Source organism: Sinocyclocheilus rhinocerous, unplaced genomic scaffold (assembly GCF_001515625.1).
Source record: "Sinocyclocheilus rhinocerous isolate Xijiao unplaced genomic scaffold, SAMN03320098_v1.1 scaffold306, whole genome shotgun sequence".
Taxonomy (NCBI): Eukaryota; Metazoa; Chordata; class Actinopteri; order Cypriniformes; family Cyprinidae; genus Sinocyclocheilus; species Sinocyclocheilus rhinocerous.
In genome coordinates, this window is record NW_015662161.1 from 829,952 (window position 1) to 854,691 (window position 24,740).

Sequence of the window (24,740 nt, forward strand, 5' to 3'; positions counted from 1 at the left end):
AATAAATGGTTCACAGGTGATCACTTTACATTAAGGTTCAGTTTTAGATGTTATTAACGTTTATAGCTCATTAATAACTGGTTCACAGATGTTCACGTTACATTAAGGTGCAATTTCACAGGTTATTAATGTGTATAAATCATTAATTAATGGCTCATTACATTAAAGTTCACAGGTAATATTGGAACTAAAATTTTCAATATTAATACCTCATCAAGTCATGGCTGGGCTTTTATTATTTTCCCCCCAAAATAAAAATCAAGATGATAATTTCATCTTGATAAACAAAATATATCGGTTTCTAATCATTACTGTGGATAGGCATCATGAACTTTTCCGGAGAATCATGGGTAAGGTACAGAGTAGATTCTGGTAAGAAACATTGTAAGAAAAGTGACACGAGTCATGAGATATAAATGAGAAAACCACTAGCCAAGTATTTCAATGTTGAGAAGCAAGCACATTAGCTGTTGATGTGAAAAGAAAGCTGCGCCATGTGAATAATGGTGTGATTATATCCGATTTCATGACAGAACTTTGTATTTATAATCAAAAAATCTGTCTTTACTGCACAATGAAACTTTACTATATATTGTGTTAATACTGTGTTGGTTATTGCGAAATAATTCAGAAGCACAAAGAGCTCCCGCTGAAAAAACTCTGGTGAACTGAGCAGAATCTGGCTAAATTCAAAGCCTCTGATGCCTTTGGCGTTCACATGCTCAACAAACATGTTTGTCATTGGCTACAATGCTCAAGTACCGGTACTTTTGACGACACTATAGCTTAGCAACTCTACATAAACGCGTCCTGCTTTGTAACTAAAATTTTAAAAAAATGTTTTTAATGTAAAGTAAAATCTTTTACTATAGCATGGTATATGCTATAGTAAGTTTATTGATTGCCAACCTAAGATGTTTTATTATATTTTATAATACTGTTGAATATTTAAAAAAAACAGACCAAATATGTGTTGAAAATGTAACATAAAGGAATCTGTGAGGACTAGCTAATTTGTGAGTAAACGTTGCTTTGTAATTACTGCTAAATTTATATTGTAATCATTTAAAAAATATATGAGAAGATTGCAATTTGAAACTTTACAGTTTTAAAAAAGCCATGTAACTAACAAAAATGTTTATGTAAAGTGACTTTACATAAAGTAATAAAGCTTTTTGTAAGATGAAATATAAACAATACAATTTTGTCATGTAATATTAATATCAAATAAACAGAAAATTATATAAAAATGAGCTCAAAACATTAGAAAATACAATAGTACATTTTGGTATGTTCAATGCTGTTTACACAGAACATGTTCTCAATCCATCTGCACTGTTTTTTAATTATTCTTCTATGTTAACATGTCTTTTCAGCATCTTCTGCCATGAGTGCCATGTTTTTAAGATGCTGTGTCACATTAAAGAGTGCTTTTGGGAACCCTGCATTCTGTTACATTGCATTTTGCTCAGCATAAGTATGGAATTTGCACCTTTGATGCTTAAAAAAGGTAATTGGACACCAGACTTAAGGATATATCAGTCGGTCATCTATATGATGCGATCAAATATTGCATGGACTGGACCGGGTTTGCAAGGCCAAGTTGTTGTCTTGTGTTGAGGAGAATTTGCCAGTAAGCTGTGATCCATTATAAATGCAGTATAATGGATTTCGGTGGGCTTACTAAATTATTGACCATGCTCCGTGTCTGTGTGGTCCCACTCATGGGAACACTAGAGGAAAAGCAGCAAGGAAAAGCACGGCAGCCTTCATAAGCACGACGCTCGTGCCCGACCACAGCAACGGAAGCAAAACGATATTCGGAAGGGTTTCCTGTGTTTATGAGAGAGAAGAAATACTTGTGTGCTGTCTGAGAAAGAGGAAGAAAGCAGTGTGTGTGTGTGTGTGTGTATCACTCCCTGTGTGCCAGTGTGAATCTATTTATAGCCTCATCTCTACCTAAGACAGCAGGACTATGCCTCTTAAAGTCTGTCCTGTCATTCAAGATGAGCAACATCAGCCCGGGGCTTGACAGGAACGCATCCCGAATCATATGCACTAAATGTCCTGCAATGACTTTGAGGTGGATTAACCTGAGTGGATGTTAGACTCTGTTATGTCTCTCCGTTACAGCTCGAGAAAAGAGCTCTGGAGACTTGAGAAAGAAAATGTCCAAGGCCGGCACCATATAATCAGAGCTTTGTCACATGAAGGCAGCATTTTCCTTTCTGGTTTCCAAAGGGTTGTAAGTCTTTTCTACTGCTGTGCCATTTCTTCCGGTCCATTAGTTGTAATGGTAATGTTGTGTTATGGTGGATCTCATTGGCTGTCAGTAGAAAGCTATTGTTTCTGAGTGTAATCAGTGAGCGTGTCGCATAAACTCTCATGCATCATTAGTATTAGAATCTAAAACTGAAGATGAAAGACTTTAAATGGATAGTTCACCCAAAATGAAAATTGTCATTTTTTTAAAAAACGTGTACTTCCTTTTATCTGCCAAACACAACCCTTTGTGTTCCACATTTCACAGATAAAAGGAAGTACACGTTTTTAACAAAAAAAATGATGACAGAATTTTCATTTTTGGGTGAACTAGATAATTTAATGAATATCCAGCGCGCGCATTCATAATAAAATGTGCCTTACACGGCTCCAGGGTTGAATAAAGGCCTCCTGTAGTGAATCCATGCATTTTTGTAAGAAAAATATCCATATTTCAAACGTAATAAACACTTTTCTCTCACTTCATCTAACTGTGGTATGCGGAAGCTGTGCCGGCGGATGACGTAGCACGTCAGCGTTGCGTGATTAGTGATGAACGCGGAGAGAGAACAAAACAAAACGCCGGTCACGAATTAGAAGTACAAACTGAGGATTTGTAAAGAAAAATGTCGGAGTATTTCGATATAAGCCAAGAGGAGACTGGTTTTCCTTTGCTAAAGTAAGGAAACTTTGCTTCCTTTGCTCCTGTAAACAAACTCGCGAGACTAGCATGTCTCACAGGTGCGTGCGCGACGCATACGTCCTACGTCATCCGCCGGAACGGCTTCCGCGTACGACAGATACCGGAAGTGAGAGAAAAGTGTTTATTACGTGGATTCGCTACAGGAGGTCCTTTATTCACCCCCCGGAGCTGTGTGAGGCACGTTTTATTACGGATGCGCGCGCTTTATTTGACGTCTTCTGGACTGTTGAACAGAAACACCCGCCCACTGCAATGACAACGCTTGGAATAGCCAGGACAATTTTAATATAACTGCGATTGGATTCGTCTGAAAGAAGAAAGTCATATACTGTATACCTTGGATGCCTCGAGGGTGAGTAAAACACAGGCTAATTTTCATTTTTCTAATTCTAATTTTCTAAGTCTAATTTTCATTTTTTTGGTGAACTAACACTTTAAAAGCAGCATGTCATGGGACCTTTAAAGCTGCTGTGTGACAAGGTGTACAGTAAACAAGCTAAAAAAAAAACAGAACTACGTTTTTATAAGCTGTAGACCCAAAAACGAGCATTTAAGGACACAAAAGTGTGTGTCCCCCGGTGTGGGCGTGGCCTAAATGCGCTCTGTGTCTATATGTATATAGGAAGTAGCCTATAAATGTGACTGGTGGAAATGAACAATATTTTAAGATTATATTCACGTTATTCATACTATAGATAAAGACTGCTGACTGTTTGTGTTGACCAGTTGATTCTTGAGTAATTCATGAATCTCTGCACAGATGCACAGTGTAATCGAGTCAATACTATAACAATAGCAAATCAGACCGGCAACAAAAAATGCAGAATTTGTGAAATATACCTGTAATTCACATTGTCAACACCTTCGGTGCTTTGATACTTGATACTACTCAGAATAATTTCTCCATGAATTTGTGATGAAACACTGTGTAAATATTCCCAGTGCAGGGTGGAAGAAGTATGTGAAAGCTTAGATAGTTTTAAATTCCTCTTTATAAAACTCTTTCAGCAGTATTCTTGGATGTCTGTTGTGAATGCCAAAGCATCTCAGGTTAAGGTCAAGCTACTCCAGAAGGCGTATATTTTCTTCTGTTAAGGCCATTGTGTTGTTGATTCTCTCCTGTGCTTTGGATCGTTGTCCTCAACTTCTGTTGAGTTACAGATGGCCTTACATTCTCAGGCAAAATGTCCTGCTAAATCACATTTTATCACCAATTTATGCAGAAATGGAAATTGTGCAACCAGAGTTTGTCTATCCACTGATTCTGAAGCCAATGCCATGCTTTAAAATTTTGAATAAAAAGCAGTGAGAAGCAGTTAACAGGTAGCTCATAAACACACAGGAACTCATCACAACAGTGAACTGAAGGTGCGCTGTCACGAATATACACGCAAATCCAAATATATCCTGTTGCAGGCGTGTTATGTCGGCAGCGTACAGCAGGAGGTTGAGCGCCGCTGTCTTCAGTGACAGATTGATCTTCTAACTCTGCTGATGCTGACACTCCTCACTCCTGAAGATTTCCATGCATGAGTTCATGTTTTCAAATGTCTCGGGTCGCCCACATTTATCTGCACTGGAAAGCAGCAAGGCTGGTATTATTAAATCATAATCATATAGAGCATGCTCAGAGGGGAACAGCTAATATACTGAAAATCATGTTCTGGTGCCTAGGATAGAGGGTACTGTTGAAACACAGGGGTGTATAAATCAACATTCAGCCCTCATCAAAGCTTTGCCCTCTGGAAATTAATTGGCATTAACGATCGGGTGAATCTCACAAGAACAAAACCATCGGTTCACAAGACCTTTTAGGAATTTTTTTTTGCATTATGACATTAATTTCATGATAATTAAGCACACATACCCATAAACATTCTCATTAAGTCATGTATATGGACATTATCATTCACAATTTGAATGTTTTTAGTTATAACTATTCTTAGTGGTGATTTTTATTGGGTTCACATTACTTTTAGTATTTTACAGTAGAAATAGTATTAGTATTTTACAGTATACGATTGTCATAACTGTCCATTGAAGATGAGTTGAAATGAGTCCATGTGCAGATGTATTAGGAAATATATAGGGAAATATATTTTCTTTGCGTAAGGGAAAATATTGATCATAAATATATGGAAATATATTTTTGTTCCGTAAGGGACTAGAACACATGAGGGCATGGGAAGCACGTGACAGGAAACAGGAGATATGACTGTGACTAAACTACAAAATAAAAGACATAACCTAAACGTGATACAAAACCTAAAACTAAATGTGACAACATGCCTTGATCAGTCATGCCATTCTGAGGTGTGTAACACAGAATAACACACCGCTCGTCCAGGTGTTTTAGACCGGTGCTTCTTTAACATCTCTCATATCACACCACCGCACTCTCTCTTGTTTCATTCAAACACAACTGCTATCATCTCGCACCTCAGTTATCAACTGTATTTACTGTGAAGACTTCAGTATTAATAGCAGACCTGCTGTAATATTTTTGCAGTGTTCATCTTGATTGTTGTACACTGGATTTGAATGGATTTTAAGATAATGTACACATAAGATTTTAAAATGCCTTCATCTCAAATAACATTTTATGTCCTCTTCTTTATTCATATGGTGTGTAATTAGTGATACGACTGTGCATTATATGCCGTAAATTTCATCCAAGCTGTGCGTTTGGAACGGTTTTGCTTTGCATTTAAAGAGCTAATAAAGTATTTCAACTCAAATCAATATTTCATATCTAATTATTTACTTATGCAGCAAGTAGCCATGTAATAAGCAGGATAATGTACATCCACCTGGTTGTTATTGCAGAATAAATAGAAATAATATCCGCTTCACGTCGGGGTCCTGATCACCCTGTCGTGGTTTATTATGCGATAACAACCTGCTGGATGTACATTATCCCATTTTTTTTTTTTACAATGAATTTTAAAAACATTGAAAATTTGTAAATTATAAGCAGTACCATGATGTATAAATACATGTTATTTATCTTTAAATAAGCTAGATAGATAACAACATATCTTTTTACATTGCAATAATGGCAATGTTTTTGATTGTAATTATATTATTGAGAATTTAAGGGGCATCTGATCTGTAGCGTTATTCTGAAAGAGCAACACATAAAACGTAAAACCTGTAAATGTAATGTAAAAATGTATATGTAAAAACCTCATTGTCTCTGAGAACGTAGCATTTGGCACCCATGTTCTCGCTGAAGATTTAGTGCATTTAGTAAACCAAGTGCATAAATCTAAAAGGGAGGTAATTATCTTCTAGAAAAATTAAGACTTGACACATTGAATACTTCTTGCTAAAATAAAGGTGACAAAACAAGGACTAATTTAACCTGAAACCTTTCTCTGAGATCAGCATTCAGTCCATTCGCTTCATTAGATTTCCTCTGGGCTTCATGGCACTTCCAGCTTATTTATAGAGTCTTGTGAACTTGGTGTGACTTTTTTCAGACCTAGTTCACAGTACAACTATTTATTTCTCTTTCTGGAATACAGCAGTCTAAAAAGTTGAAGTTCGCAAGTCTCTTTTGCACTTACGACAGGCTCAAAATTGCATTGTTGATACATCTTGTGCACATCTTTCTTGTTGGACTGTATGTATTGTTCTATATGTAAACTCTTTTGATTTCAAGCTTAGCAGTCATTTTAAAGAGCCTTTAAGGAGAAAGCTGCTGTGAGCCCATCTGTTTGCACGCTCGTGTGAGCTTTACCGTGATGTTGCCAGAGTATGAGTAAAAATAAACTGCTGCACATGTATCGACTGTCATAATAACTGATAAAACTGACATTTTCATACCTGGCAGTGTGATAAATGACAGTGACACCACTGTCATTGATGGTCTGTTAGCAGAGCCGATTTCCTCAGGAAGGTCCTTGCTCATACAGTGAGTTGTGTTGAACAAATATATATAATTTCCAGCATCAGTTAAGGTTTCAGTGCTTAAAAATGGAGAAAGAGGTAGTGGAACTGGTACTTGTAGCTTAATTGTGTCTCCTATTACATACTGTACTTTTACCAATTGAAGTTCAGTTGTAAAACTAACCCCCCTTTTTTTTTTTTTTTGCTAGTGTAAACCGATTGCAGGCCATGGATTTGTGCTGGACAAGTACAAGTGCCAATGCAAGAGTGGTTTCTATCACCAAAGCCAAGTGGCGCTCAATGGCTTCTCAAGTAAGTACAAATCTGAACTGGTGGGACGTTGGATTTTTTAATGTGAATAGTTTTTGAGGTGAACTGTATAGGAACCTCTAACATCATACTTTAAATCTCTTATGGTATTTTGATAATTGATATTAAAAACTACTTACGAGAGATAAATATGAGTAGTTAAAACTGGGCCATCCTTCAATGTAAGACAATTAGATTATTCCACAGTTTTATTGTCTGTGAACAATGAATGTGAATGTAAAATGCACATAAATAAAGTAATGGGTCTTGTTTGAACAGAACTATTCTGGATTGAATTTATCTTTCTGACAGAAATGGATACACAAACATAGTTACATCTTTCCACCAGATAATTTATGAACTAGGCACGAATACCCCAAAGACAGAGTTTATATCTATTTAATGCAGAGAGTCCTAGTTGTTAAGAGCAATATTCCTCTCTCACACGCTCAGATATAAACTGATGTAAAAATAGCTCCTTTGAAATGAGTCTCTTCCACTTTTAAAGCAGCAATCTATAGGCAAAACTAGTGTTTTTTTCAGACACTGGTCAATTTTGAAGTCCGTTTAGCTTCTTTCAGACTATAAGGAAACATCCAAAATACACATTTAAGTGTTTATTATCTATTTGCATCTGTAGATTTTAATTACAATATTTTTTTTCTCATGTGCTGAATCAGAAATCTCCACTTCCAATCTTTACCGTTTTATTCCTATTTAAACGGAAGGGTTTGTTTATATAACGTTCGACTGATTTATATAACATTTTATTCTTAAAAATGAATGTATTCTTTTTTTTTTTTGTCAGTTGACAGTATTTTCTGATTTATGGAGTAATAAAAAAGAGATAAAGAGAGATGCAAACTCCCCTTTGTAAAAGTCTCTAACTCAAAATTTTGAACCTGGCTTTATCCAATGTTCAGATTTATGTTCTGAAAATTATGCAAATTAGTGGCTCTTTAATTAGACAATACCTCATTTACATGTTTAAACATAACATTTCAGAAAACTTGTAATACAATGTACTGTGATTAATCAGCTGGGGAAAGTATGGTGATATCTATTCGTTTTGCCTGATTCATAAAGTAATGAAGTAACATAAGCATGAAGACAGTATTGGCTAATTTACATACAGGCCAATGTGGACTAATTACAAAAAGCTGCAGCTCTGTTCAAACACGTGGCAGATACACGCATTTACCTTATTTCATATTTGATAAACCAAGGCTTCCATGTACATATTTCACAAGCCCTGGGACTCTCTGAAAATCATCCAATCTAAGTTTAGTGAACTTTGTTGAGCCTCTGCAGTTATAGTCTGTTATCTGCTCTCTGTCATTGTGTGTGCTCTGCATTATTAGGTTACTACTGTACTGTTACATCAGCTTATTCTTCACTCCCTCAGGAGAAATCACTTTGGACAAAGCCAGATTAAGACGGTTCTTAGTAGAAGCTATAGTGCAGGTCAGCCATAACGTTCTTTGGAAGAACTCCATATTAACTTTAACAGAGATTTACTTTTTTAATACCTTATGGACCAATAAATCCATAAAGAACCCTAGTAAAAAAGTAATGTATTTAAAATACATTTGTTTCATACTAGTTCAAATCTATTGCCATATTTACTGACATATTGCTTGAGACTTACTGATATAAAAATTATAATACAATTTTATTTGGAGTACTACTGGTGCACAATGCACATTTCTTAAAATTAAGAATAAAATACGTTTTAATGTCACTATTGATGAGGATTGTGTGGTCTTTGAATAATATCGGTCTTTAAATGAAAGCTATTTAACGTGTACCGGAAGTATACTTGCAATAGCTCGACTTTAGTACAATCTAATATACTTCAGTATATCCTTAGTTGGACTTCAGGACTACTTCCGCACAGTGTTGGGGAAAGTTACTTTTAAAAGTAATGCATTACAATATTGCGTTACTCCCTAAAAAAGTAACTAATTACGTTACTTACCGTATTGGCCCGAATATAAGACGACCCACCCTTTTTCCAGATGTACCTTTTGGAAAAAGGCTTTTTAAAAACCAAATCTTGTTTTTTCTCAGTAAAACACATTTTGTCTTCAATTATTTTCATATTGCATATTTTTCCTATTTTAATTTTTGTTTTGAAAGTATGGTAAAAACTGGTAAAATGTACCAACAATCACATTTAAAAAATATACACTTTTTGATATAGTAATGCGTTACTTTACTAGTTACTTAAAAAAGTAATCTGATTACGTAACTTGCATTACTTGTAATGCGTTACCCCCAACAATGCTTCCGCACAATTAAATTGCATTAAGTACAAAATTAGTTGTTCCAATTTAGCAGACTTTTAGCAGTCAATTTCTCTTCAGCAATTTTAGGAGAACCATCTGAAAGAAAGTTGATATTAAATTAAACATCATTAATAACTACAAAACAGCTCTGGGTTTATAAATAACATTCCTTCCTGGTATAAAATTCCCGTTAACCAATTATCAGTTGGTCATCAATCCAAGTTCAGTAGTTTCATGGTGGTAACGTTTAATGAGATTTGAGTTGTTTTTGGATAAATCCTTCAGTCACAACGCTGTATACAATGCAAACACATCAACAGATATGTCATAGTATGGTTTCTTGTCGTTCACTTGTTGTTAGAATCAGACCGGGAAACGTACACTGATCAATCCTGGGAACCGTCCGGGAGGTGCTTGCCCTGCCGAGAAGGCTGTCCGTTCTGCACAGGCGACACACCGTGTGTGGCTCAGGAGGACACGGCCCTCCGCCTCGCCATGGTCTCCTTTCAGGGCTTCTGCATGCTCCTGGACCTCATCAGCATGGTGGTCGTCTACCACTTCCGTCGCAACAAGGTAAGAACATTTACTGCCGGTTATCTCGCCTGGAAAGGCTTTGTACTCTGCTTTTATTCTGCTAGAGTTACCTGAAAGAAAAACTAGAGCTCGATTTCTGCTTGAGCAGGTTTATTGGGCTGAAGGGCAATTACTGCTTTTCAAAATGTCATAGTTCAGTATTCTCACCTATTACTTCTCTCTCTCTTGTTTTTCAGAGAATCAAAGCATCTGGTCTTATACTTCTTGAAGCGATACTTTCAGGATCTGTACTTCTCTACTTGCCTGTAAGTTCTTACACTTCTTTTTACTTCCTTATCAAAATGAAAGAGGAAGATCTGTTTTCCTCCCTTTCATCCTGCATCTGTCACTATTTAAGAAAAAGATTAAATGTTTGAACACCATTTTACTGCAGTAACCTGGCATATTTCTAGGCAAACCATTATAATCAATGAGAAAAGAAAAAGAAAAAAAAAATGCAATGAAATATTCTCAATGTTTCCACCTGGTTTTAAAGGGATGGTTCACCCAAAAATTTAAATTTGCTATTAATATACTCATCCTCAGGCCATCCAAGATGTAGGTGACTTTTTTCTTCAGTAGAACAGCAAACAAGATTTTTAGCTGAAACCTTGGCGATTCATAAAATGCAAGTCAGCGGCTTCCATCGCTTTAAGAGTCAAAAAAGCACATACACGCAAAACAAAATTAATACCCGTGGCTCAGTGGTGTGCGGTGGTGTTCTGAAATTTTTATTTTTTTTTAAATCAAAGGTAAATTCATGTCCCAGTCACATTTTTTTGGTTAAATAAACATTACTTACACTATCAGAAAAATAATATATATATTTAATAATTTTACATTAACAATATAATCAATATTCTATTTATTAAAGCTATTATTTTAAAATTATTATTATTAAATTAAAAAATATTATTAAATTATAAAAATTCTATTATTATTAAAGTATGAAAGGGTTTTTAAGCATTTTACATTTATTCCAAAATAATAACTCAAGACAGTAGCAATTTAAATAATATATTATATTTGTGAACTTATGTTCAGCTATTCTTTTTAATAGTTAACTTTTAACTATTTTTGAATTTTTCGGATCATCAGTCATTAAAGCTAAACTAAAAACTCCCGCAGATTCATGCCATTTTAAGTCTTGTTTTAATGTAACATAGTGGTTATGTCTGTGTGTGAGTTATTTTTTTAATTAGTCTTCCCATGAAGGCCATTATATTGTTCATTCAGATGGATTTGCGAATGTGAAACGTGCACAAACACAAGAGGCGGGATTTATCACATGAACCAATCACAGCCGAACATGACCAGTCATATCCAATCATATCGCAATGGAGGCATTGCCTCCTCTCATGTGACCTTCCTCCATTCATTCTCAATTACCCCCAAGCAAACTCACCACACGCTTTGGGGGGGTCTGTTAAAATTCAGTGGGCTCAGAGGAGGCAAGAGAGATGCTGACTCCCGCTGTAAATTTACCTGCTGGTGTCGCTGTTGGACAATGATTCTTTAGAAGAATGAGCGATTTAAACACTTTTTAATAATGTTGTTTTATTTTTTTATTAAAAATTTTCCGTGGCTCCTGACGACATATTATGGTCTTATGAAGTGAAATTATCGGTCTGTGCAAGTAACATGAATGTTATTTACAACACTACTACCTGACGACAGAAAATTGGGCGTACGGTCGTTTCAACGCAAATCTTGGAATTTATCAATATGGACGTGAGCGGTGGCTACGATCAAATCTCACGTCTGGTCTCAGCTCGTGTACTTTCCAGATCAAAACAGCAATGCATCCTGGCTGACGATTTTTTATCGGATTGCCGCAAAGGATCTAATACTAGATGGAAACAAGACCAATAAGACCAGGGGCATTTTTAATTTCATGTTAACTTTGAAGGACCAGGCAGCCAGGATGCAGCTGTAAAGATCCATTATGATTTCTTGGTCTTATCCTGATATGTACATTCCGCTCCTGAGGCACTTTAAAATGCAATGGTCTGCTTTTCATTTCGGCCCTGTACCACGGCTGGTAGTGTACTACATAAGCCTGTTCAATGTTGAAACAGTGACATTATTTTCTGGTTGAGTCAAAGCTAAGTATTCGTTGACCAGCTTTCACACAGATTAACCATTTCTAATGCAAATCAAGGTCTCATTCTCGTCACGTTTCCAAACCCCAAACCCCATCAGAGCGTCTTCACAATGTAATGTAGATTACTTGTGTAATTTTTCGCTGTAAATGAAACTTCGATCAAACACAATGGGAGATGCCCTATATTTGATCACATCTCATTTGTGAATGCTTTTTCCATCTGGTGTAAATTGTGAATAGTGAATTCCTCAGCCGCAGTGATTCTGTGTTCCCGTTCGATTAAAAACAGGCACGTCGTCTGTTGTGCTCCTGTCTCTGTGGTATTTTTCTCTGTTCTTAAGCTAAGCACACCTCCCAGACCATCTGTGATAGTCAACAGCTCCTGCATTTATATGAGAGATGAGGGAGGATGAAACAGGGTAGGGATGGGAACTTCTAAATGGGGGATTTGAGGAATGGATTGCACCCACTGACGGTGTTTTTAATTTGTCACTTTAGCTCTGGATTCACTACAGGAATAATGAAAACCAGATAATGTCACAAACATATAAAAATGTATGAAAAATCTCCCCCAGGACGACTTGTGGAGGATGCAGCAGACTAATGCAATCTGACTATGACTGTACAGCATCACTCTGTTCAGACACCTCAATCTGCTCTTGAATAAGAAAGCGTGCTTGACTACATCACACGTCTGGCTATGTTTTATTGTAATGCTTATCTCCTTCAGTTGATCATGTTTTGATTAATTGATCAACATTGAATCAATGTCAACCTAATTGACCTCAATAATGACACAATTGTCTTCTTTAGAGCTCTTTATGGCTGGATAGAATTTGTTTCGCACTGCAACTGATGAACTTTGTAACATTGAACTTCTGTAGAGCTGTTTTACAGCAGTTTGTCAGCTGTTTTAATTGTCAAAAGTCCTTTTTAGTTTTTATCATATTGAGTCAACCTATCCTGTTTTTTTTTGTTTTTTTAGTCAAGTCAAAGACTTTAGATATACAAAGACGGTGCACACTCCTATTACTTATGAATGGGAGAAAGTTCAACGCGCAATATGGAGGAATAGTCCCGCCTTGTGAACAAAAGAGCCAATCGCATCATTGCAGCTGAAAGTAGATGCTTTAGAAACAGTCATCATTCTGAGACGTGCACTTAGTACTGCACATGCGCATTGGCTGGTCTAGCCTGAAAAATACGCTTTTTTAACCCTCTAAGCGCCAAAGTCGCAAAATTGCGACAAGACGTCATACTTAATAAAATAGACTGTACTTCCTGATATGGTGGAATATCTCATTTGTATTCCCTACCACTAGATGGCAGACATGTAGTACTTCGATTCTAGACCAAAATTACGTCACGTTCCTATTCAAAGTGTTCAAGGAAATAGCAGAGCATGTGAGCTATCATGTCATTGATGCGGAAGAAGTTCAGTTCATAGCGTGCAAGTAAATTGTGAGATTTGTGAGAGAAAATCGCCAAATGGCTAATAAACCATTTTTAATGGGTTAACGTCTCAGAATGTGTGCACTTTGGATGGGATAAATGCAGAGCACTAATTCTGAGTATGGGTCACCATACTTGGCCACATGTCATGTCACTTAAAAAGTTGGATGTGTTGCAAATGTTATTCGCCGATTCTGACTCTGAAGGGGAAAGGCTGGAAATAGCGATGGCAATGGTGGCTGGGTTTATTTGAGAAATGAAGAAGTGTATCCTGATACTGGATCAAACGCTTAGATGAGCCTGTTGGTAATTTAGTACTTTCTCTTGTTTTATAGTTGGTTTCCTCTTTTCTGATCATTTGGAATGAGGATAAAAAGACAAAAAAAAAAAAAACATGCAAATAAGTTCATCAAACGCTGAGCGTTATCGTGTGAATTGCCTGAGTTTTCCTATATTTTTTGACAAATACAATTTTTGCCTATATGTGAATTTATTTAGTACAAAATACTAAAAAAAACAACAAAAAAAACACCTTCCTAATGTCCATCTTGATGTAAAACCAGCATGACTTCAATTGCATTCACTCCAAACAAGCCACATAACAAATATAACAATATTTAACCAATCACAGGGTATCATGCATCCTTGCTTGAAAAAGTAAAACATATACTAAATATATATGCATTTCCCGGGTTGTATGCCAACTTTAGTTTATGTCTTTTTTTAATAACTGTTTTTAAAAATCACCATAGGCGCATTTGAAAAAAATTGCTGCTTTTACCTGAAGATGGACTTGATGAACATAGCGCACAGTTGTTCTTAGCCAGTTTCTGGAAACTAACGGTGGCACCTTCTGCTAAAAATGGCTGCATGAGTATTTTGTCACACATCAGCATGATGCCTCATCAAATTGGACAGCATTTCTAACCAGAATGTACCTGGTAAAGATTTCCGGTGAACATTTCTGTGCCTTTCTGTGTCTACACTGTAAAAAAAAATCCTTAAACTTTACGGTAAAAAAACGGCAGCTGTGGTTGCCGGAATTTTATGAATGTCAATTTACGGTTACGCTTTTCACTTCCAAAAACGGTATACTACCGTAAAATTAATGTCCAATACATGTAATGTCCAATACAGTTTTTCACCGTATATAGTAGGGGAATTTAACGTTAACCATTTAACAGGTTTTTACTGTAGCATTTTTACAGTCTTTTACTGTTAAATTCACAGTCATTTTTTACAGTGTAGTATAAAGCAGGTTTATAAGATGGAAACCTAACAGAACTAGGACTATAAAATAACAAAAGCATTTTTCCCAATTTGGTTGTAGTGTTGGAGTAGTTTCTTGTGTGCACAGTTCAAATATGAACTGCCTTACTCTACATCAAGCTTTTCACTTTCCTAATGAGTGCAAAAGGCATGTGCTCATTTATTTATCTGAGAGGAGAAGTGCTGCTAATTGAGTCTTCCTCATGGTTAGAAGCTGCACGTGGCGAGCTCTTTGATTATACTGGAGGGGCCGTTTTGCTGTTTGCACATTTAAGAGGGCGACTGTGGATTGGAAAGCTGTACTGGTGATTCTCCTAGGAGACACAAGAACAGATGCATCTTTCCATCAGTCCGCGCTGATATTTATTTAATTCTGCTGCTTTAAATAAGACAGGCACAGAACAAAAGGGAGACCAGGCTTGACAGATAATGAGGAATTCAGGGAGCACTTTACAGGCTCGGGAGGATTAAACTGAGACAATCTGGAAAGCTTGTACTTATACTTCATTCACATGCATAATAACATGAGTATATTTGCACATATTTATATAGTTTTGAAGGATATGTCAATGTGTTTCATTTGCATCAAGTAAATTACACTGTTGCATTGTGAAAACTTGTAACAATTAAGAGTAGTTCACCCAAAAAATGACAATTTGCTGAAAATGTACTCACCCTCAGGCCATCTAAGATGTAGACGAGTTTGTTTCTTCATCAGATTTGGAGAAATGTATCACTTGCTCACCAATGGATGCTCTGCAGTGAATGGGTGCCGTCAGAATGAGAGTCCAAACAGCTGGAAAAAAAACATCACAGTAATCCACAAGAAATCCACACCACTCGAGACCATCAATTACCATCTTGTGAAGCGAACAGCTGTGTTTGTAAGAAATAAATCTATCATAAAGGTGTTTTAACTTTAAACCGTTGCCAAAATGCAAGTCCATTAACCATAATAATGCTTCCTCCAGTGAAAAAGTCCATCTCCTGTTGTCTCTCACATCAAAATCCACCCACATATTTGTTAAAAATGATTTTGGACTGTATTGGCTTGTAAATAGTGCTTGATCTGTGCAGATTTCTCTTCTGATTCAGACCAGATTACTTTTTTCACTCGAGAGAGCAATATTGTGGATAGAGTACTCATATTCTGGCCAGAAGTTAAAAATGTCTTAATGGAGAATGAGTTTCGTACAAACACTAAATTTTTGGCTTCTCAAGATGGTAATTGCCGGACTGGTGTGGATTTCTTTTGGATTATTGTGATGTTTTTATCAGCTGTTTGGACTCTCATTCTGACGGCACCCATTCACTGCAGAGCATCCATAGATGAGCAAGTAATGGAATGCTACATTTTTCCAAATCTGATGGTCTGAGAGTGAATGAATTTCAGCAAATTGTCATTTCATTTACTTTTAGCAGAATATAATTCCTTACTACTTTCTTTTGATTTTTAATGTGAAATATGACATATTCTTGACAGGTCTCATAAGACTGAGCCAGCTACCTACTGTTTCCTGAAGAGCATCAGTGAAACTGTGAAACTGATGTGTTCTTCTTATCACAATTACAGCCTTAGTATATAAAGAAATGTATGCAAAAGAAATTCAGTGATTAGTCAACTTACTAACTTTTCATTTTTATCTTTGAATCATCAGGTTATGATACAGTATTTTAATCCAAGTGTTTTCCGGTGTATTCTCCTGAGATGGCTCCGTTTGCTCGGATTTGCCATCGTCTACGGAACAGTGATTCTCAAACTGTACAGGTACAAATAATGCTGCCAGCTTCACAGTAAACAATCATGTTTCTGCTGAAGTCTGCATAAGAAAAAAGTGTTGCTTTAGTTTACCACTTTTATATTTGTGTCTTGTCCTTGTTTCTCATAACAAGGGTTTTAAAGGTGTTCCTGTCCCGCACCGCCCAGCGGATCCCGTACATGACCAGCTGGAGGGTTCTGCGTCTGCTTGCTGTAATTTTGCTGGTGGTCGTGTGGTTCCTCGTGGCCTGGACCTCAGCCATATGCCAGAGCCCTGACACCCATCGTGCCCTCATCGACATCGGTTTCACCCCAGAGGGCCTGCAGTTCAGCATGTGCCTGCTGGACAGCTGGGACTACATGATGGCTGCTGGTCAGTTCTTATGCTTAATGTTATACTACCATAACCAGCACTGGAGAGCAAAATACAGACAGCGACACACTCAAACCACAATTAAAAATGTCATTAGATGAGATGCAGATTTAAAAACCAGCAATGATTATTATATGATATCATATATGCTTTATATATTTTTATAATACTATTATAAATAAGTATATCACGAAGAAGTAGATTGTAGAGGTCAATATCTCACACACCTGCCGCCTTCTTTTGTGCTACCAGCAGCCTCAAGCAAAAGGAAAATGAGGCAAGAATGCCAAAGTCTCAGGGTTATGGATGCAACTTTGACAGAAGAGATGTGGGATGTATAATCGGATCATCTGAGTGTGACCAGACAGCCTTTAAGGCATGAGGGTGTGAGACGTGGCCAGTGATGCAGAGACGGCTCTCTCTGACAGCAGAGGTCAATATCTCACACACCTGCCGCCTTTTTTTGTGCTACCAGCAGCCTCAAACAAAAGGAAAATGAGGCAAGAATGCCAAAGTCTCAGGGTTATGGATGCAACTTTGACAGAAGAGATGTGGGATGTATAATCGGATCATCTGAGTGTGACCAGACAGCCTTTAAGGCATGAGGGTGTGAGACGTGGCCAGTGATGCAGAGACGGCTCTCTCTGACAGCTCCAGAACCTTCTGCTTACAGCGTGAACTGCATGGAGATAGCCCGGAAACTCATGATATCCATTCATGCACACAAACAAAGGCATTCTCACTTGTAATATTTCAATGGTGGAAGGACAAAGATATAAGCTATACTTTTTGGTCCTTTTTGAAGACACAAAACAGTCTCAGTTGTCTCATTTCTTGAGACACTCTTGAGGGGGGGGAGAACACTGAAAACTTTTTTAATTTTGGGTGAACTTTCTTCCTTTAGCATATAGGGTTCATATAGTTAACTAAAATTATAATCATAAAAAAAAAAACCAATAAAAGAACTTGTTACTTGAAATAAAATAAAATAAATAATATCAAACAAAAAAACCTTTAATTGTAATTTAACTAGTTGCCAAGTCAAGTTTAACCGATTGCACTAAAATAAGTCAAACTAAAACTATATAGATATTTTTAAACAAATAAAATCACAAAAACAAAACACAAATTTACTAAAACTAAAATGAAAACAAATAGATCAATATGTAATAGTATCTCAGTGATACTTAAATAAGACTGCTTCAATTTTGCTTATTATTAAAAAGTACATTTTGTATTACAAACCAAAAATTGTCTAAAACAGCTATTGTCCATTTTTTCACTGTAAGTTTAGGAATTTTGTGTTCAGTAGAAGCAGTTAAAATAAATGCAAGAAAATGCCGTTTTAAAATAGCACATATATTATTCAATACACTGTAAATAAAAAGATTTAATCAATAAGTCATGGCAACTTATGTTTATTACTTTAACTCATCAAAATAAGTTAAATGAAATAATATGAAATTCAACCTGATTTTTAAATTCGGTTTAATGGAATTTAATGGTTAGTTCACCCAAAAATTCTGTCATTAATTACTCACCCTCATGTTGTTCGAAACCTGTGAGACCTTCGTCCATCTTCGGAACACAAATTAAGATATTTTTGATGAAATCCAAGAGCTGACATAGAACACGCATGCACTTCACCTTGTTTACAAGCAGACGAAAGCAATGCGCATGCGTCGATAATGGTGGAGGACTGTCCCGGAAGAGAAGAAATTGTTGAATAAAGTTATTTTTGTTTTTTTGTTTTTGCGCACAAAAAGTATTCTTGTAGCTTCGTAAAATTACGGTTGAACCACTGATGTCAGATGGACCATTTTAACGATGTTCTACTACGTTTCTTTGCCTTGACCATGGTAGGACCCTTGCTGTCTATGGGAGGGTCAGAAAGCTCTCGGATTTCATCAAAAATATCTTAATTTGTGTTCCGAAGATGAACAAAGGTCTTCTGGGTTTGGATCGACATAAGGGTGAGAAATTAATGACAGAATTTTCATTTTTGGGTGAAGTAACCCTTTACGTTTTGTACCCATACTTGTACAACCAAGTTGATTATACTTAAAAAAAATTAAGGCAGCAACTGAACTTAAGTTTTTTAATTAAAGTAGGTAGAAATTGTACTGAATATTATTAACAGAAAAGTGATATGTTTATGAATGAGTGGTTGCAAAGTCTAGCTTCTTTTATAGTAGAGACTGACAAAACAACAACAACAAAATCTACAAAGATCCACTGCTTCCAGAGATATGAGAGTAACATGTTGAAACAAAATGATATGATAATCATAAGGAGTTTGATGACTGAGTGATTAATTCAAACTTATAGCTCATGTCTTGAGTTTGAGACCAGTGGCTGCATCCTAAAATAATCCGAAACCACAGTGTCACAAAAAAAGTATATCCAAATTCACAGTACTCATAAAAGAGTAGGCAAAAAGTACCCAGATGACCTGCTACTCCCGGCGTGATTCTGATGGGTGTATATGATGGACACTTTACTATCCCATGAGGCCACAGGAGAGGATTTATGAATGGCAGTGACTTGACGCAGCTGACGCTTGTAGGTCACATGACAATGACAACATGATGAATGTAGCACGTCCAGATTACATTCAAGTACTTACTTTGCAACTGCAAAAAAAAAACAAAAAAACCTTCCTTTAGTTCGGATGTACTACTATCTGTCATGTAGTCATTGTCGTGTCCTACCAGCGTCATTTGCTTTTCTTCACTGTCATTTACAAATCTTCTCCCGTGGCCTCATGGGATAGTAAAGTGTCCATCATATACACCCATCAGAATCACGCCGGGAGTAGCAGGTCATCTGGGTACTTTTTGCCTACTCTTTTATGAGTACTGTGAATTCCATCATACTGCTTTTATCATACTGTTTTTCGCCTGCTACTGTATATTGTAGGGAAGGATGTTATTTCAGGTGCAGCCTTAAAAATGATATGAGGGTTAATGATGACAGAATTTTCATTTTTGGGTGAACTTTTTTTAAGTTGTTAAAAAGTGCTTATCTCATAGGGCATAAAATCAGCCTGAACTACCACTGGTGCCCCCCTCAAAAAACATTGTACATGACGCCCCTGACTTCTGTAGCCAACTTTTTAATTGCTTTTCTCTTCTAGCTTGTATAAACATATTTTCACGTGTATATACAGGTGCATCTCAATAAATTAGAATGTCGTGGAAAAGTTCATTTATTTCAGTAATTCAACTCAAATTGTGAAACTCGTGTATTAAATAAATTCAGTGCACACAGACTGAAGTAGTTTAAGTCTTTGGTTCTTTTAATTGTGATGATTTTGGCTCACATTTAACAAAAACCCACCAATTCACTATCTCAACAAATTAGAATACTTCATAAGAACTTCATACTTCAATAAAAAAAACATTTTTAGTGAATTGTTGCCCTTCTGGAAAGTATGTTCATTTACTCTACATGTACTCAGTACTTGGTAGTGGCTCCTTTTGCTTTAATTACTGCCTCAACTCGGCATGGCATGGAGGTGATCAGTTTGTGGCACTGCTGACGTGGTATGGAAGCCCAGGTTTCTTTGACAGTAGCCTTCAGCTCATCTGCATTTTTTGGTCTCTTGTTTCTCATTTTCCTCTTGACAATACCCCATAGATTCTCTATGGGGTTCAGGTCTGGTGAGTTTGCTGGCCAGTCAAGCACACCAACACCATGGTCATTTAACCAACTTTTGGTGCTTTTGGCAGTGTGGGCAGGTGCCAAATCCTGCTGGAAAATGAAATCAGCATATTCAAAAAGCTGGTCAGCAGAAGGAAGCATGAAGTGCTCCAAAACTTCTTGGTAAACGGGTGCAGTGACGCTGGTTTTCAAAAAACACAATGGACCAACACCAGCAGATGACATTGCACCCCAAATCATCACAGACTGTGGAAACTTAACACTGGACTTCAAGCAACTTGGGCTATGAGCTTCTCCACCCTTCCTCCAGACTCTAGGACCTTGGTTTCCAAATGAAATACAAAACTTGCTCTCATCTGAAAAGAGGACTTTGGACCACTGGGCAACAGTACAGTTCTTCTCCTTAGCCCAGGTAAGACGCCTCTGACGTTGTCTGTGGTTCAGGAGTGGCTTAACAAGAGGAATACGACAACTGTAGCCAAATTCCTTGACACGTCTGTGTGTGGTGGCTCTTGATGCCTTGACCCCAGCCTCAGTCCATTCCTTGTGAAGTTCACTCAAATTCTTGAATCGATTTTGCTTGACAATCCTCATAAGGCTGCGGTTCTCTCGGTTGGTTGTGCATCTTTTTCTTCCACACCTTTTCCTTCCACTCAACTTTCTGTTAACATACTTGGATACAGCACTCTGTGAACAGCCAGCTTCTTTGACAATGAATGTTTGTGGCTTACCCTCCTTGTGAAGGGTGTCAATGATTGTCTTCTGGACAACTGTCAGATCAGCAGTCTTCCCCATGATTGTGTAGCCTAGTGAACCAAACTGAGAGACCATTTTGAAGGCTCAGGAAACCTTTGCAGGTGTTTTGAGTTGATTAGCTGATTGGCATGTCACCATATTCTAATTTGTTGAGATAGTGAATTGGTGAGTTTTTGTTAAATGTGAGCCAAAATCACCACAATTAAAAGAACCAAAGACTTAAACTACTTCAATCTGTGTGCATTGAATTTATTTAATACACAAGTTTCACAATTTGAGTTGAATTACTGAAATAAATAAACTTTTCCACGACATTCTAATTTATTGAGATGCACCTGTACATAATAAATATACACAGTACACACACATATACAGGTGCATCTCAATAAATGAGAATGTCGTGGAAAAGTTCATTTATTTCAGTAATTCAACTCAAATTGTGAAACTCGTGTATTAAATAAATTCAATGCACACAGACTGAAGTAGTTTAAGTCTTTGGTTCTTTTAATTGTGATGATTTTGGCTCACATTTAACAAAAACCCACCAATTCACTATCTCAACAAATTAGAATACTTAAGACTAATAAAAAAAAAACATTTTTAGTGAATTGTTAGCCTTCTGGAAAGTATGTTCATTTACTCAATACTTGGTAGGGGCTCCTTTTGCTTTAATTACTGCCTCAATTCGGCGTGGCATGGAGGTGATCAGTTTGTGGCACTACTGAGGTGGTATGGAAGCCCAGGTTTCTTTGACAGTGGCCTTCAGCTCATCTGCATTTTTTGGTCTCTTGTTTCTCATTTTCCTCTTGACAATACCCCATAGATTCTCTATGGGGTTCAGGTCTGGTGAGTTTGCTGGCCAGTCAAGCACACCAAACACCATGGTCATTTAACCAACTTTTGGTGCTTTTGGCAGTGTGAGCAGGTGCCAAATCCTGCTGGAAAATAAAGACCCTTGCTGTCTATGGGAGGGTCAGAAAGCTCTCGGATTTCATCAAAAATATCTTAATTTGTGTTCCGAAGATGAACAAAGGTCTTCTGGGTTTGGATCGACATAAGGGTGAGAAATTAATGACAGAATTTTCATTTTTGGGTGAAGTAACCCTTTACGTTTTGTACCCATACTTGTACAACCAAGTTGATTATACTAAAAAAAAATTAAGGCAGCAACTGAACTTAAGTTTTTTAATTAAAGTAGGTAGAAATTGTACTGAATATTATTAACAGAAAAGTGATATGTTTATGAATGAGTGGTTGCAAAGTCTAGCTTCTTTTATAGTAGAGACTGACAAAACAACAACAACAAAATCTACAAAGATCCACTGCTTCCAGAGATATGAGAGTAACATGTTGAAACAAAATGATATGATAATCATAAGGAGTTTGATGACTGAGTGATTAATTCAAACTTATAGCTCATGTCTTGAGTTTGAGACCAGTGGCTGCATCCTAAAATAATCCGAAACCACAGTGTCACAAAAAAAGTATATCCAAATTCACAGTACTCATAAAAGAGTAGGCAAAAAGTACCCAGATGACCTGCTACTCCCGGCGTGATTCTGATGGGTGTATATGATGGACACTTTACTATCCCATGAGGCCACAGGAGAGGATTTATGAATGGCAGTGACTTGACGCAGCTGACGCTTGTAGGTCACATGACAATGACAACATGATGAATGTAGCACGTCCAGATTACATTCAAGTACTTACTTTGCAACTGCAAAAAAAAAACAAAAAAACCTTCCTTTAGTTCGGATGTACTACTATCTGTCATGTAGTCATTGTCGTGTCCTACCAGCGTCATTTGCTTTTCTTCACTGTCATTTACAAATCTTCTCCCGTGGCCTCATGGGATAGTAAAGTGTCCATCAGATGCACACTTGAGAAACTCCCTGGAACTAGTCGGTCGTCTGGAAACTTCTCGCCTGCTGTTATATGAATACTGTGAATCTGGACATACTACTCATTCACATACTGTTTTTTTCACCTTCTATAAAGTATAGGGAAGTATGATAATTCGGATGCAGCCTCTTTGTGAATCTTTTTGGCAGATGCATTAAAATGAACCATTTCATGTTGGCATGCAACCATTGGGTTGTGTTGTCTATTTATAGTCACTCTCTCTCATTATACTCACATCAAACTGCAAATTCCACAAATCAGCTAAAACGAATGATTTTGCCGTGGAACTGTACATTGAGTAGCTATGCAGCAAACATGTCATAGTATTTTTCTACGGTCTTCAGTCCATGTGGTGAAAGAATGCATAAAAATCATTTGATTGAATTATTAAAAAAAAAAAAAAAGATTCTGAATGAGAAACAGTTCTCAATTCCTAACACTACAGCTTACAAATTAATGTGAATCCTTAAAATAGGAAAAAAAAACTAATATTAACTTTATTCAAATAATAAAATATATTTTGTTTTTTAAGTTATATAAAATATATGGTCACTTTAATTTGGTGACCAATTCTCACTATTAACTAACTCTTAACTATGACATTTCCCTCAATTAACTCCTTATTTGCCACTTAATAGTTAGGTAGTTGTTAAATTTAGGTATGGAGTATGATTAAAGCATCTAAAATATGCTTATGCAGAATAAAGCATTAATATGTGCTTTAAAAGTATTAATAAACAGCCAATATGCTAGTAATATGCATGCTAATAAGCAACTACTTAATAGTAAAAATTGGTCCTAAACTAAAGTGTTACCAAATATATATGTATGGCCTGATTATGGAGTTTAGAGATTAAGCAGATTCCATTCAGATTTGTAACGTTGTTTCAAACGTCGCCTTCAAGATGTTCATGCACTGTCGACTCGGTGTTACTTTTAAGTGATTTGACACACTAAATAATTAGTGACGGCACTGAGCTGTGTCTCCTTGTGTTCCTGTTCCAGCGGAGTTCCTGTTCCTGCTGTGGGGTGTCTATTTGTGCTATGCCGTGAGGACCGTTCCCTCCGCTTTCCACGAGCCTCGCTACTTGGCCATCGCCATTTATAATGAACTCCTCATCTCTGCAATATTTCACATCATAAGGTGAGCAATGTGCATTGGTTATGAGCAGCAACGGCAGAAGCATGATTAAGATGTCATGCTTTCCATGTTTATTCATGAGACAGGCTCTCTGCTTTGTGAGTGGAATGCAACACCACACTTGAGGAGTAACATGAGAGCTGAAATGCAAATGAAATACAAACTGATTTTCTGAGATTTGTCGTGTGCAAGAAACACAATTTCCAAAAAAACCTTTCTCTGAAAAAAATGGTCACTGGTGAAAATGGGTAAAAATGGTTAAATCAAACATTTCCCTTTCTTTGTGTTTTCA

The 24,740-nt window shown here is 36.8% G+C and overlaps 1 protein-coding gene across 1 annotated transcript in view; it reads left to right on the forward strand.

Annotated features, from left to right (window-relative positions):
- LOC107727549 (probable G-protein coupled receptor 158) overlaps positions 1-24,740 on the forward strand; it is a 43,561-nt gene that overhangs the window by 10,266 nt on the left and 8,555 nt on the right. Inside the window, exons 3-8 of the mRNA XM_016537439.1 lie at positions 7,066-7,168; positions 9,815-10,026; positions 10,224-10,292; positions 16,510-16,619; positions 16,745-16,983; positions 24,313-24,451. Of these exons, the coding sequence (XP_016392925.1) occupies positions 7,066-7,168; positions 9,815-10,026; positions 10,224-10,292; positions 16,510-16,619; positions 16,745-16,983; positions 24,313-24,451 (872 nt within the window). The remainder of the gene's footprint in view (positions 1-7,065; positions 7,169-9,814; positions 10,027-10,223; positions 10,293-16,509; positions 16,620-16,744; positions 16,984-24,312; positions 24,452-24,740) is intronic.